This window comes from Ylistrum balloti, unplaced genomic scaffold, assembly GCF_031769215.1.
Source record: "Ylistrum balloti isolate Yb309-2 unplaced genomic scaffold, AGI_CSIRO_Ybal_v1 Utg370204, whole genome shotgun sequence".
NCBI classification, from domain to species: domain Eukaryota; kingdom Metazoa; phylum Mollusca; class Bivalvia; order Pectinida; family Pectinidae; genus Ylistrum; species Ylistrum balloti.
Window position 1 is genome coordinate 776,577 of NW_026782177.1, and position 16,927 is coordinate 793,503.

The 16,927-nt window shown below is 37.3% G+C and overlaps 1 protein-coding gene across 1 annotated transcript in view; it reads right to left on the reverse strand.

The window, feature by feature from the left end:
* LOC132551515 (tyrosine-protein kinase receptor-like) overlaps positions 1-16,927 on the reverse strand; it is a 41,661-nt gene that overhangs the window by 15,745 nt on the left and 8,989 nt on the right. The window contains exons 2-5 of the mRNA XM_060215667.1: positions 7,645-7,833; positions 5,645-5,846; positions 4,406-4,536; positions 1,427-1,561 (exon numbers count right to left, since the gene is read on the reverse strand). Coding sequence (XP_060071650.1) covers positions 1,427-1,561; positions 4,406-4,536; positions 5,645-5,846; positions 7,645-7,833 — 657 coding nt within the window. The remainder of the gene's footprint in view (positions 1-1,426; positions 1,562-4,405; positions 4,537-5,644; positions 5,847-7,644; positions 7,834-16,927) is intronic.

Here is a 16,927-nt window from a genome sequence, read left to right on the forward strand (position 1 = left end):
CAGCTGTTTCATCCTTCTTGGACTCGTCAGCTATGCTACATCATAGTTGTTTCGTCCTGCTAGGACTCGTCGGCTATGATACATCATACAGCTGTTTCATCTTTCTTGGACTCGTCAGCTATGCTACATCATAGTTATTTCGTCCTACTAGGACTCGTCAGCTATGCTACATCATACAGCTGTTTCGTCCTTCTTGTACTCGTCAGCAATGTTACATCATACAGCCCTTTCGTCCTTCTAGGACTCGTCAGTAATGCTACATCATACAGCTGTTCTGTCCTTCTAGGACTCGTCAGTAATGTTACATCATACAGCCCTTTCTTCCTTCTAGGACTCGTCAATAATGCTACATCATACAGCTGTTCTGTCCTTCTAGGACTCGTCAGTAATGTTACATCATACAGCTGTTTCGTTCTTCTAGGACTCGTCAGTAATGCTAAATCATACAGTTGTTTCGTCCTTCTAGACCTCGTCAGTAATGCTACATCATACAGCTGTTTCGTCCTTCTAGGACTCGTCAGTAATGCTACATCATACAGCTGTTTCATCCTTCTTGGACTCGTCAGCTATGCTACATCATAGTTGTTTCGTCCTGCTAGGACTCGTCAGCTATGATACATCATACAGCTGTTTCGTCCTTCTAGGACTCGTCAGTAATGCTACATCATAGTTATTTCGTCCTTCTAGGACTCGTCAGTAATGTTTCGTCCTTCTTGTACTCGTCAGCAATGTTTCTGTCCTTCTAGGACTCGTCAGTAATGCTACATCATACAGCTGTTCTGTCCTTCTAGGACTCGTCAGTAATGTTTCATACAGCCCTTTCTTCCTTCTAGGACTCGTCAATAATGCTACATCATACAGCTGTTCTGTCCTTCTAGGACTCGTCAATAATGTTACATCATACAGCTGTTTCGTTCTTCTAGGACTCGTCAGTAATGCTAAATCATACAGTTGTTTCGTCCTTCTAGACCTCGTCAGTAATGCTACATCATACAGCTGTTTCATCCTTCTTGGACTCGTCAGCTATGCTACATCATAGTTGTTTCGTCCTTCAAGGACTCGTCAGTAATGCTAAATCATACAGTTGTTTCGTCCTTCTAGGACTCGTCAGTAATGCTACATCATACAGCTGTTTCATCCTTCTTGGACTCGTCAGCTATGCTACATCATAGTTGTTTCGTCCTGCTAGGACTAGTCAGCTATGCTACATCATACAGCTGTTTCGTCCTTCTTGTACTCGTCAGTGATGCTACATCATACAGCTTTTTCGTCCTTCTTGGACTCGTCAGTGATGCTACATCATACAGCTTTTTCGTCCTTCTTGGACTCGTCAGTTATGCCAAGGACCTATTCTTTTAAACCAAGGTGCTAATACTGTGCGACTAAACAGATACATGCATAAAGCGACATCCATTGGAATACCTACAGCATCTAGAAACGAATTCGTCCTCGCCGAACAGGCAGTCAGGAATGAGGTCACAGAGTTTAGAATGAGGTAGCCAATGGCAGGTGCTGCACTGGAAGTCTCCCGTTCCACATGCCAGAGGTGGCAATTCCTTATCTATACACAAAAAAACAAGGGTACATGACAGTCACTTTTGTGGTGTAAACATATGGCTAGCATACACCTACACACAAAATCACACGTGCGTTTATCTCTCATACACCTACACACAAAATCACACGTGCGTTTATCTCTCTTACACCTACACATACAAAAAAACACGTGCGTTTATCTCTCATGCATCTACACAGAAAAAAGCATGTGCGTTTATCTCTATCATCTACGTAGGAACATTATACTTATACATTAAGATAACATAGTAAATTAAAAAGGCGTATAATGATTAAGGTCAAAAACTTTGTTCGATATATACGGAGCAATTGTTTTTAACATATTTTCATTGTATCAAATAAATACAATGGTGATCAGGCACATGTTTTCCAACTTATATCAAGTTATCTCCCTAAAATTTTATACCACACCTCAATATTAACACAAGATGACATAAATATATATATTAGATAAACGATTTCTTTCCTAATGAAAAATAGGTATGGTAGAGATGGGGCGCACAGAAATAAGGAAATGTATATGAAAGAGGAAAGTTGAGGTCTCTTTCAAGTCCATTTTGAAGAACAGTTCCAAAACTTTGAAAAGTTTAATAAATGATGTTATAGGTTGAGTGAGTGAATCTTTCCCGACCCAGTAGGTACTAGATAACATTCCTATGTCCCATTCGTTCGACTTTTCACAATTCATAATTCTTTCCATTGGTTGCTTTCTTCTGAGTCACTCCTTTCTGCTCATCGAGTTGGGAAAGATAATAGATTCCGTCATTTATGTTATTGAATATGTATATTTCTGAATGGCGTTTAAATACATGTACCATTGTGTTGAAGGGACACGATCAAGTCTATTTACTGGTGACGTAGAATGTTGGTACATTATATATTAAACTGTTTTAGTATATACAATATCAGTATATAAACAAATCAAAGTTTATACAGTGTTTTGATTTGTTTACAAGTGATCGATTGAAATAAAACTACTTTTCTAGATAAAATAGTAGCGTATAGCCAGTTATAACGTTATGTTTTTGTCCGTTCAAATAAACGGAATCTTTAAACACAGGCCCTACACAAAATAAATCTATTATCATTTGTTATTAATTGAATTTATAATCAATTGAATCCTTCTTAAATTTTTGCCTGTGAGCAATTTTACTTCCGGTGTGTAATCGAATATTTCTGAAACTTTCATTGGCAATGCTGGAAAATGATTACAGCCAAATAGATGTACATATATTGATATTGTAGTAATTACCATACACGGTAAATCATCGGTTGTCTATAAAAAAGAATGTAATCAAAAATTTTCGATTGGGGTAAATATCATTCCCGTGGACAAGCATATATTGGTATTTACGCGAAATGACATATTGATAAATCAATGTTTCTGAGAAAGTCCAAAATGAACTTTAGAACAAATTGATTTTTTACCACAGAATGACCTAAGTGAACCATACCAATGCGATGGACTTATACGATCAATGATATGTCATTTTGTGAATTAAGTTATTGTGTTAGGGTACCAAACGGGCCCACGTGTTCTCGTGTTACAGAAAGTAATCCAGTATACGCGTGATGACAACTCCCTGGAGTATTGTTTCATTTCCTAAACACATCTTAGGATTACATTGTGAATGTAGTCATTTCCGGGTATAAATCTCGCTGCCGTATCATCTTTTTGATATTTTATCTGTTTTAATCTTTTCCATTGTTTATGTCGACTCGCCGAGGTCTTTTCTGAAATAACCATGGCTACCTTTGGTGACGAGCAAAGTCAAAAGGAAACCACGGTAAAAGCATTAGTTTTGTTACTGAATTTTTTTCGTGTTCTTTACATTTCAATATACGTTTCTATGCTATCCCGATATTAACAGTCGATTTCCAATATCCAGCTTGATCAAGTCTTTGGTTTGGGAAACCCCTCTCTAATTTACTACCAATGACGCAACGTATTAGCTCTGAAAACGAGACAGTTCATTTTGTAAATAGACACGGGATGGCGGCAGAAGTGACAAGTGAAGAACAATCCCGTTTTTCACCATCGGATTTTGTTATGGGCGTGGCACTTGTTATTTGATAACTCTACATCAGTTCAGAATTACAAAATAAGAGACAAGGATCACCACCATTCAGACGGGAAGGCTGGTCATATACACATGATATATATATATATATACAATTAAATAAGTAAGTAAATGTTTTACCGTGATATCACTTATTGATATAGAAACATATTACGTATTTCTAAGCAAAATTTATAAAATTGAGAAGTGTTAAAAACCAAAAGCAAATCAGTAACAAAAACGAAAATTTAATGACATGAAATAAATATTTGAAACCGTGACCTTGTTATACATCGAGCAAAGTTATTTGTAAATATTGTCTAGTAAGATTTGTTTGATCAAAATACAGAAAGTCAATTCAAAGTACATGGGTTTGCTGGTTAATTTATCGCACGGGTTGCTAAAAATAGGTTATACCATTGAGAACTTGATGCTCCTGTATGTTTTTATTAAGATAAGAAAACTATGTGCTGATTTTAAAGGGACGTGTTTGAAACAATTGGAAGACAATCTGAGTCTCGGAGTAGAATCATTTGTCAGTATTGCAGCTAATGTGTTCTCGTTACATCCCACACAGATGTCTTACCGTCAGTTTCCCCACACTGTCCCAGAGATGTCTTATCGTCAGTCTCCCCACACTGCCCCACAGATGTCTTACCGTCAGTCTCCCCACACTGCCCCACACAGATGTCTTACCGTCAGTCTCCCCACACTGCCCCACAGATGTCTTTACGTCAATCTCCCCACACTGCCCCACACAGATGTCTTACCTTCAGTCTCCCCACACTGCAGCAAGGCTAGGTCGTCCACAGCTACATTTCCACTAGCACTGTGCAGCAGAATATCGATGGAGAACGCAGAGTGGACCCGTCCTATATGTACAGAAATATTCTGCCAATGTCTGCAACAAAAAAAAAAAATTTTTTATTATTGTACACGTTGTTATACTAAAAAGGAGGAGAGTGTCTCTGTTTTTAGAAATTATAAACAAATAGAAGATAAACACACACAAAAATCTTATATCAGTGATAGCTATCATACGAAGTCATCGACGAATTGTAAGATATTTAAATCACCTAATCAGCTGCATATTTTTAACGTCTTAGAGTAATCAGTAAAGTTAGGTACGTTAATTTTTTAAAAAAAAAGTGTGGTATATTGTTTTTTTTTCTGTGTATTCAATAGATAGGCCCTTTAACTCGGCTTGTACCATGGTCTGGTGAATTTTGTTTCACACTGGTCGGCGATCGAATGTCTGACGTCATAATCTAGGGGTGACGTCGAATGTCTTAAGTCATAATCTAATCGTGACGTCACAAAAGGTCATATAATACAAGTTCTTAAATCAATATGGTTACCATATGATAATGGAACACGGGGAATTTCTCCTACCACAGGGAGCAAAAACTTAGCATTCCATTACAAAATTTGTTCAGTGTTTTATAGACAATAAAGATTGTTTTTTTTTATAACCGTAGATAGTTTTAGTCTACAATCCATCTGAATCATCGTAAACGTAGGCATTGTTAATCTGTTGAACAGACAAAAATATTTCAGGAACGAAAACTAGACCTGACTTGCTGCCAGAAATAAAATGGACGCTGATTATTAGCTATATCGTATAACACGAGTTGAAAACTTCCAGTAGTCTAGGCGTCTTGTGGCAACTGATTGTCTTTTGATTGTGAAACGGACCTTAACCAATTATAATTCAGTAGGATCGTATTAATACAATGGATGGAGTCTGTCAGTGTTATCGTGGCCAATAGATAAAGAACCAGGAAATTGGAGAATTCGTTATTTCTATATATACGACAACAAAGGAATCCTTCATCAACAAGAAAACCTACAGTAGGTTGTGTTGCTACCATCCTAATGTGTAATAGGACGAAACAGCCGTACAATGCAGTGTAATTCTTTACTGTATCTAACTCAAATTATCGATTTTATCATTGAAATGTTCGATTATCTTGTGTGTCTTTTGTACTATTTTTGTAAAGAAGTCTTACCTCTGCCCTTGAGCTACTGTATTTCTGTCGAAGTGAGCGACCGACTTGGTGACGTTTGTCGTACGGATAGCAATAATGACGTCACCCCGATGTATCCACGCTGACATCTTGAGCGTACATCCGGCGGAACTGCCGAGGATTATGGGTGTGGATAAGGTGGTACTCACAGTAGACTTCATAGGAAGAAAAAATCCAAACTTGCCTGAATCGGAAAGGACATTTACAGTATTGAAAAATTCTGAAATAGTGATTTTGTCCGAAAGTGGTTGGGTAGTCTGTATGTTATTTGTTCGCTCATCAGAAAAAATACGCAGTTTTTGTTTTCGTGTTTGTCATTGTTTAAAATCACATCACTCGTCAAAACAACTGGCTTGGTATTTTTTATCAAATTCACTAAAGTTAAAGCGACTATAATGTAAAAAAAAACACTACGAGAAAACGATATAAAATGTTCTATTTTCCAACAGTATATTACAAAACTAAGACTTTCTGTTAATTACTTAAATGAAAAGTCACTTCAACCATTTGTTATTGATATCTAAAAAATAAAGAATGTAAACATTGCGGTCTTGATCACCAAATACATTACCGATCGTAACCCTGATGCTGCGCATGCGTATAGGCCGAGAAAGAAGCAATATGGCGGATGCAAATACGAAAAGGCGACACGGACCTAAAAGTTACCTTACAGAAAATACCAGAAAGCGTAAGAGGAAGAAGTCGGACCAAAAAAGAGGACAGGCAAGAATTTATATTAGACAGGAGATCGACAAATTGCGAAAGATGAAGGAGGATCTTGGACTGAATACGGATTCGGAATTTGCGAAACTGCTGCTTGACTGGTTAGCTTAACGTCAGCCATATAATCATATTAACTGATAAGTGTGAATGAAAAGAGTTGTGTTATTCGCTTGAATTTACTATCGAGAACATATGTTTGTTGTTGACTGCAACGAGGGGCCCAATTAGGGGTATTCGTTCTAAGTGTAAAAATATGACGGTACTGGTGTTACTGTAAGAATAACAACCGTGATGATAAACATAGCCTTCATAATAAACAGTGCAATATCTATTAATGTGTACAGGCAAAGTATCAATCCCTATGCATTTCTGCATAATGAGTTTTTTTTCCGATTGTATTTACCCCCTATGGAGCACCACTAGTTTAACGCCCGCGATTGACATAGATAATTCTCGCGCGACAGAGCCAAAAAAAAACGAATTACTAAGATTGATTGTTAAAAAATATATATTATAACACTTTAGAATCATTTACTGCAAACAAGAATTAGCAGAAAGGCGCAAAAGCAAGTGTCATACATAAGACATGTGCGTTTGTTTTTTCTTTGCGGCGGATGTAAATGACTTCGTCACGTGACAAGCCATGTGACCCACTCAGCTTTCTTCGTAATAAACCGTGCGTGAACACGTTTATAAACAACAGGCAAGATAAACAATGTTCCGACGCCGAAAATATGTACAAAAACAATATATTTGACGTTATAGGCGCGTGTATCACTTTATTATGGATATATTTTATTATTCATAAGCCGAATTCTCCCTTCCCCGATGTTGAAAACTAAGGAAATCGCCGCTTTAAACGAAATCTAACCTGATAACTGCAGCAGAATAGAAAAAAAAATCGTAAGTTTGGCTTTGATATATTTCACAGTGTCAGTCTGCTAGCCTAAAAGCTAGGAGCTTTGATGGTGTCAGACGTTATCAGAAAATATTTTTTATATTACTGCGATCTCGTGAAATATGAAATCAATGCTTCCACACACATGATACATTTTTCGTGAAGGTATTTCAAATGCCGCAAAATCCAAACAAATCTGGCTTGTGATACGAAACTGTTGTTTTATTGCCTTTTTTATCTCCGGTATCGATCGTGACGTCATACAGGTAATTAAAGCTTCATGCATGTATGTTTTGTAAAGTCATTTTCATTTTACGACATTCGGAACATTTTCTGGCTATCACGTGATAAATGGACCTACCTTGTGGTAATCCGACTGTTGTATCAATGACAGGTATAAATGTGGAGTAGTCATCACAGTGAACTCGGCGGAACACGCGATATCTGTCCTGCCGTTTCAGGGAACACAGCGTCTGTCCAGCTGTCCACGTCAGCATAGTCGTCGGGTCTAATTCCATTTGGCATCCGTTCTCAAAATCACAAGTAAATTCTAGGAAAAAAACACCTTAACTTCATTATCTCTAATAATTTTAAAAAATCATTTGTTTATCATTCAAGGTAATATTGTAATATTATATCCAACAGAACCAAAATGGCTAACGAACATTGATTTGAAATACTTGTGTACATATTTTTATCAAACAGCACACATTGTTTCATGAAGTACCAAACTCAGGTTTACATATAAGATATATTAAAAGACCCTATTACCGTAGTTCACCTGATATATCAAATAACTAGCTGGTGTTTTTTCTGCATTTTTACATTCTACATGTCACGTGATCGTAAAATACATCCATTCTATTGTGTTTAGTACCTGAAAATATGATTCTTTGTTATCATCTTGATACTCATGTCGTTGTCATGGTAAAAGCACTCAAAAAGGGACAAAATTATAATACAGAACTCCCGATATTCTAAATGTGAAATGTTTCCCAAATGTTTATCAACAGATAAAGCATGCTGTGAGGCAGTTTGGGAGCAAGCATATCAATGTATTGGAATAAAGAGTGTGAGAATAGCCATTTTATTTCTTTTGAAAATCACACGGAGCCATGTTGACAGGTATCCATGATATTTACGTTAACAAGCAGTGAATGTGAATACCAATCAGACATATAGCTTCCACTTCACGTCTCCGTTTTGTTTCTAGTCAATCTTCCACGAAAGAACTCGATGATTGGTGCGAAATCGAGAACGTAGACTTGTCGCTCGGCTTTTGTCGTATGTCAGCATCACGTCATAGGTAGGAAATAAACATGTTGACTGACAAATATGCACTTTAAAACCAAGAATGTTTTTACAATCCTGTTGGTGATAATACCTGTCGGCAAATTATTTCCTTATGTCCATAAATAAAACCTATGTCCACTACATTCTCTCGTTTGTACTGGATCGTATTCTAATAACAGTTCAACACCATTTTTGGCTTCCGTGAAAACCGATTCTGCCCTGAAGGTATCTGGTGTCGTAGACTGTGCCGTACAGGGGAGTATAATTAAGGTACCAGATATTCTATATAATATGAGTTACTTAAAGCTCAGATAGGATCATCTGGAACTGTAAATAATATTTACATCAAGCTATTCGGTGTGTGGGTGTGGGGTTTCTGGTTTTTTTTTAATATTACGAAAATTCAAACATTAACATCTTTTGAAAAATCATGATGTGAGACATGAATAGTAAATGAAATTAGCCACAATGTCTCGAATATCTGCAAGTCGTTCGCTGACGTTGCCAAAAAAATAATAAAAACAAGACAGCAGAGATCTGTATAAAATCTGTGTCAATTTAACACGGGAGACAAAGCTGGCAGGATGGACAAGCTAGCGACACACCTTTGGATCAGCATGTCTTTTAAATGACTTCATTAATGCATGGTCAGAAGGTCGGCAGCGATTAACAATCAATACCTAAAGACTCAAGGAGTCAATCAGTGCATTTTTGTATCCAACAATTTGTTATACTGGAAATACGCCCTCGCTCACTAAACACAATCCTTAACAATTATCTAGTAAATCAAAGTATTTCCAACGTATTGACGTAATCAATACATCAACATGTTTTGATGAACTTTGTCACAGAAACAAGTTAACAGCTAACATAGTAATCCGCTGATTTCTTGTTACATATTTCTTCTATATCTATGTGTGAGAAACGTGAAGTTTTGCTATCGAAACGTTTGATAATGTGATATGAAAAGACCCGCTTATCATCAGAATACGTCGCTGATAATTATTTCTGTTGTGTCATCTGTCATCATTTCTGATTGTCATCTTTCACCCTTTTCTGATCGTCCTCTGTCATCACTTTCCTATCGTCATCTGTTATCACTCTGTGGTCATCACATTCCGATCGTCATCTGTCATCTGATTGTTTTATCTTGATGATCAAAATTTACAGTAGTCACAATCCAAGGCGATAAACAGAAATAGCAAGCAACAGCGGTTTTTGCACAACATATTTTTATTATTCATTAACTTGTTCTATCAATAGAGAAAATATGATATCTTCCTATTTTAAATGTTTATTCATCCACATCGTTAATTCAATGTTCCGACGACGTTACAATGAAATAAACAGATAATATTGCGTTCACCCTAGAACATGTATTTGTTTTCATGTCTGACAATCAGCGGCGTCCTGCTTGTTATTGTGTTTATAACGTAACAATCATACATTTATCATACATCTATTGTACCTAACGTAATGTTACACGAGATATTGTCTAGATAACGTGCCTTATAGTAATCCATGAGTCCAACATGTGACACACATAAATAATGGGGACTAATTATATCAACTATTAATTGCCCATTCCTCAACACATTACAAAATAAAAACATCACAATATCAAGTCATCAATAGTTTACATAAATATTGGCTGATATATTTTTAAAGAGAGGGGAGAGAGAGAGAGAGAGTCATGGTTGGGGTGGGGGGTGGGTAGAAGGGATGACGTCGTTGGAAGTAAAATTATAAGAGAGTTTCATGGTTTAAAACCTGTTGCTACTTTTTATAAAATGTTGGACTCGTAAAAAAAAATCAGTGTTTGTTTCAGGGGACAGTTGATTATTTCCATTAAGGAGCAGATCTAAGTCACAGTGAACTTGTAAATTCATATCATTTAAACGTTGGAAAATGACATTTCTGTGAACATTTTAACGCTGGCATTCAAAGAAAAAGTGATAGGCATTTTCACACATATTTCCACATACACAACTATGGGTATCCACAAGGTTCATCCGGAATAAGTCGTAATTAAGGGAACTGCAATTATGTCTAAACTTAGTGTGAATTATGTGTAGTTTACGGTCACCAATACTAAAGTAAGAAGGAGACAAAGGAAGATCGTCAGGTATTAAAGACTTTTTGAATAAGTTGAGCGAGGCTGATGACCTGATAGAGCTATCAAGTGTATTCCAACTCCGAAGAGTAGACGGCAAGAAAGAAGACATGGTAGTTGAAAGACGACAGAATGGGATTCTATAATTATCACTGCTTCTCGAAAGATAACCAATTTCATTTTAAACAGTAAAAGAAAGTAAGGAAGATAGATATTCAGGAGTTTTGTTAGTATGCTTTTTATATAAAAGACGAAGTTTCCTTCTCTTCCTCCTAGCAGACAGTGATTCTAAACCAGTTTCAAAAGTTAAAGAATAAATATTAGCATAGGATGGCAGACCTTTGATAATTCCTGCTGCTTCACGTTGGGCCTTTTCTAGCATTTCAGATTCAGAAATTGAGCACCCGTCCCATAATTCACATGCGTAATCTAAAACAGGTAAAATTTAAGTTCGATAAATATTTAAAAGAGCAACTCGCTTTAACACAAATTTCAATTTTCTTAGAACATGAATTTTTTTTCATAACAGAAGAATATATCATTTGTACATGATCTACCCATTTGACACTAGAGCTGAATGTTACGCCAAGGTGCCTATGATTATCTGTAAAATCTAAAATCTTACCATGAAATTCTACTCTAATGATTCATCAATTTCGTTTCTATTAGAAATAAAAAAAACCATCAGTTTTATCTGGATTAAAAGATACTAGCCATGCTTTAACCCATGTATTTAAAGATTCCAGATCATTGTTTAGAATAGTTTGAATTTCGTGACAGGAAGATGAAGAGAATTGAAGAGATGTATCATCCGCGAAAAAAAAGACAGCAAAATAATGGGTACTAGTAGGAGGTATCAAAACCAACGATGACTAATAGAAAACACTGAGATAATGGGGAATATTAGAACATACCAAAACCAACGAGGACTAAAAGAGACACTTAGATAATGGGGAATATTAGAACATACCAAAACCAACGAGGACTAATAGGAGACACTTAGATAATGGGGAATATTAGAACATACCAAAACCAACGAGGACTAAAAGAGACACTTAGATAATGGGGAATATTAGAACATACCAAAACCAACGAGGACTAAAAGAGACACTTAGATAATGGGGAATATTAGAACATACCAAAACCAACGTGGACTAATAGAGACACTTAGATAATGGGGAATATTAGAACATACCAAAACCAACGAGGACTAAAAGAGACACTTAGATAATGGGGAATATTAGAACATACCAAAACTAACGAGGACTAAAAGAGACACTTAGATAATGGGGAATATTAGAACATACCAAAACCAACGTGGACTAATCGGAGACACTTAGATAATGGGGAATATTAGAACATACCAAAACCAACGAGGACTAAAAGAGACACTTAGATAATGGGGAATATTAGAACATACCAAAACCAACGAGGACTAAAAGAGACACTTAGATAATGGGGAATATTAGAACATACCAAAACCAACGAGGACTAATAGGAGACACTTCGATAATGGTGAATATTAGAACATACCAAAACCAACGAGGACTAATAGGAGACACTTAGATAATGGGGAATATTAGAACATACCAAAACCAACGAGGACTAAAAGAGACACTTAGATAATGGGGAATATTAGAACATACCAAAACCAACGTGGACTAATCGGAGACACTTAGATAATGGGGAATATTAGAACATACCAAAACCAACGAGGACTAAAAGAGACACTTAGATAATGGGGAATATTAGAACATACCAAAACCAACGAGGACTAATCGGAGACACTTAGATAATGGGGAATATTAGAACATACCAAAACCAACGAGGACTAATCGGAGACACTTAGATAATGGGGAATATTAGAACATACCAAAACCAACGAGGACTAATCGGAGACACTTAGATAATGGGGAATATTAGAACATACCAAAACCAACGAGTACTTATAGGAGACACTTAAAAAATAGGGATTATTAGAACATACCAAAACCAACGAGGACTAATAGGAGACACTGAAATAATGGGGAATATTAGAACATACCAAAACCAACGAGGACTAATAGGAGACACTTAGATAATGGGGAATATTAGAACATACCAAAACCAACGTGGACTAATCGGAGACACTTAGATAATGGGGAATATTAGAACATACCAAAACCAACGAGGACTAATAGGAGACACTGAAATAATGGGGAATATTAGAACATACCAAAACCAACGAGGACTAAAAGAGACACTTAGATAATGGGGAATATTAGAACATACCAAAACTAACGAGGACTAATAGGAGACACTTAGATAATGGGGAATATTAGAACATACCAAAACCAACGAGGACTAATAGGGGACACTTAAATAGAAAACAGAAAACATCGAAATAAGGGACTGCAGGGACAGAACTGCTGAACGATATAGAGGCTGGAGAATACAGGTGAAAAATGCACCAATCAGACATCAATAATGACATTATACAAAACACGTATTGAAAGGAAGACATGCCAATGATAAATGCCCTTACATCAGATTTGTAATAGAAAAAATGAGTCTAACTCAAACATACATCTACTAACTTGAATTGTTTTCTTAAGGTTCCTTAAACAATCGTTAGCCAAATCATTTTTATCAAATCAGTTGTGAAATATTTGCTGTATCCGAGTAGCTTCCGATCGCAGATAACGCGTTGTATGATTGTCCTTTAAATTTCAAATGGATTCTAATTGATATCAATGTTAGTGACGTAATTCCGGAACGGTTAACTGTGAATGTTATTTTTAGTGGTATTTGGGACCAAGCATTTTTTAACAGCTTAATGATATAAAGAATTCTTCTCCTAGATGTAGATGTGTGACAGACTGATATAAGGTGATGTTTCTGGTCCGGGTACTGATATAAGGTGATGTTTCTGGTCCGGGTACTGATATAAGGTGATGTTTCTGGTCCGGGTACTGACTGATATAAGGTGATGTTTCAGGTCCGGGTACTGATATAAGGTGATGTTTCTGGTCCGGGTACTGACTGATATAAGGTGATGTTTCTGGTCCGGGTATAAGCTGTTGTTTCGACGTGTCGAAGACTTGCAAAGAATGCTGTATTGACATACAATACATGGCTCGTGTCATTTAGAATATCTGTATGAACCGGCGCGCTTGACCTAAGAACTCCAGGGTGTCATTATATGACTCCATGCTATCTTAGCTGAATTTGATATTTAACGTCACACCAAGGTATATTAACTATCTGAGATATCCAGTTTCAGAATGTTACTTTTCGTCGGGAATATTTACGATACAATTCCATTTTATTACAGCGACACGTATTTCACGTAATCTAAGATATCAGAAAATCCGATGTATATATCTTGGATAAATCGATAGTATGTGATCTTTTGCTAGAGGCATTAGTAAATACGACTTTGTAATATTTTTCATTAGTCAGGAAAACTACTTAGAAATGCAGTTCGTTTCCCAGTACGGATGGTCGTTATCGCCCAGACCACCGCCCACATGCTTAATGTACAATACAAATACATCGCCTGTAAGGTTATATCAACTCCATTGGGCGACAATGTACAGAGGATCATGATGATGATTGGTAAACTGTGAAAAAGAGGCAATGGCTCGGAATAATTTCGAATACAGCATGCCCCTTTGGGGATGATAAAAAGTTGGTCATTTCACAATGGACCTTTCCAGACACATAAATTGTAGAATAGGAGATAATGAAAACCAATTGCTAATTGTGCAATACTAAGTCTGTCAACACTTTGCAAGTAATTTCAAAGTAGATGACATTTTTCATTAATTCATTGGATGACGAAATTCTCTCACACAACCCACACAAGATCTGTTGTATTCCTAGCTGATCTGAGACAGTACTTTATATTACAAACATTAGGACTGACGTCACTTATGCTCTGAAAACGACCGTGGCGTATTAATGGCAATCGGTAAAAATGATATGTTGTCGCCTCGACGGGGCGCTCTATGATCGAAAGATATACTTTTTCGTATTACCGGTAAGTGTATGACAGTTTCAGTGTAAACATGGTGTGTTTATGAATCACTTTGTCCCCGGTTGCAATACAATTCTTAAGTGGGACATTACAACTGTACCACTGAAAAGGTCTTGTCAAAAGGAACACACATGCCAGATATGGAAACTCTACCTCGTACGGTGCAAAAGGTTAAAGGTGACAACAGACAAACAGATAGTACAAAAAATATGCCCCCATATTTCGAACAGGGAGCTCGAAATATGACTCCGTCGTTCTGATGGGCACAAATTTTTTCAGGTTGAGTAGAAAGACCAGAAAATTACAAAGAAGGGGAAATTCAGCTTCCCGTGACTGATAAGTAATGGCTTTTCGGGACGTTCAAAATCATATGCGCGTTTTTCTTGGAAATGAATATTGACGCCACTTTGATCAATGTGAACGTAACAATATTAGTGTTTTCGCTACTTTGGGGTGAATACTTCAGCGTACGGTCAATGTTAGGATTTACAATACTGAAGAATAAATCCGTTTTATAAACTCAGCGGAGAAACTTCCTTTGAAATGTATTTTTGGGCTTATTTGGAGTGCAATAACCGCCGTATCTTGATTAGCATAGACGCAGCTGTCTATGATGAACACGATATGAAAACAATGCACGTGGTACATAGACCGACGTCGATACCAGCCATTGTTCATGCCGTCGGTATCAATTGCGGATATATATTTGTTGTGTGATTATCTCCTTTCAGTCACAGGTGGCGTTTGGTTTTAGGAGACACTTGATTAATCAAATCAAATGCATGGTGTAAACAACAACAGACAACACAACAAATCGTACGTACAGAAAATATAACAACTACTTATATAGTTTACGTAATAAGTTTAACGTCAATAGAGTGAAATAGATTTTAGTTGATATTCTTCAAATACACATAGCAGACATTCCGGATATGAAATAAGTGTTGTTGTCAGATAAACAATACACAGGAAGATATTTAGGAATTTTAGGGAAGGCTATCAAAAAGACTATGATAGTAAGTTTTGAAACACCTTTACGGTTCAAGATGTCGAACCATCGTTATGCTTTCTTTCACAGTGTTTCCGCGTGAGAGAGAAATTTTCGGAAATAAGATTCATCAATGTATGGAAATTGACAGTTGATGGTTACCATGGAAATTCGTATAGTGTGGCTTTACATCAAACCAGACGTACAAGTAGTTATGTACAAAGCTATCACAACCCGTACCTGTCTGTATTCTGTCACAGCCCGTACCTGTCTGTATTCTATCACAGCCCGTACCTGTCTGTATTCTATCACAGCCCGTACCTATCTGTTTTCTATCACAACCCGTACCTGTCTGTATTCTATCCCAGTCCGTACCTGTCTGTATTCTATCCCAGCTCGTACCTGTCTCTATTCTATCACAGCCCGTACCTATTGGTATTCTATCACAGCCCGTACCTATCTGTATTCTATCACAGCCCGTACCTATCTGTATTCTATCCCAGCCCATACCTGTCTTTATCCTGTCCCAGCCCGTACCTGTCTTTATTCAATCCCAGCCCGTACCTATCTGTATTCTATCACAGCCCGTACCTGCCTGTATTTAATGCAATCCCGTACCTGTCTGTATTCTATCACAGCCCGTACCTGTCTGTATTCTGTCCCAGCCCGTACCTATCTGTATTCTATCCCGGCCCGTACCTGTCTGTTTTCTATGACAGCCCCTACCTGTCTGTATTCTATTCCAGCCCGTACCTGTCTGTTTTCTATCACAGCCCGTACCTGTCTGTATTCTGTCCCAGCCCGTACCTATCTGTATTCTATCCCGGCCCGTACCTGTCTTTATTTAATGCCAGCCCGTACCTGTCTGTATTCTATCACAGCCCGTACCTGTCTGTATTCTATTCCAGCCCGTACCTGTCTGTTTTCTATCACAGCCCGTACCTGTCTGTATTCTGTTACAGCCCGTACCTGTCTGTATTCTATCCCGGCCCGTACCTGTCTGTATTTAATGCCAGCCTGTACCTCTCTGTATTCTATCACAGCCCGTACCTGTCTGTATTCTATCCCAGCCCGTACCTGTCTGTATTCTATCCCGGCCCGTACCAGTCTGTATTCTATCCCGGCCCGTACCTGTCTGTATTCAATGCCAGCTTGTACCTGTATTTCAATGCTGATCTGACCTTCATCGCCCTGTATACATGATATATCATGACTATTCGTTTACGTATCGA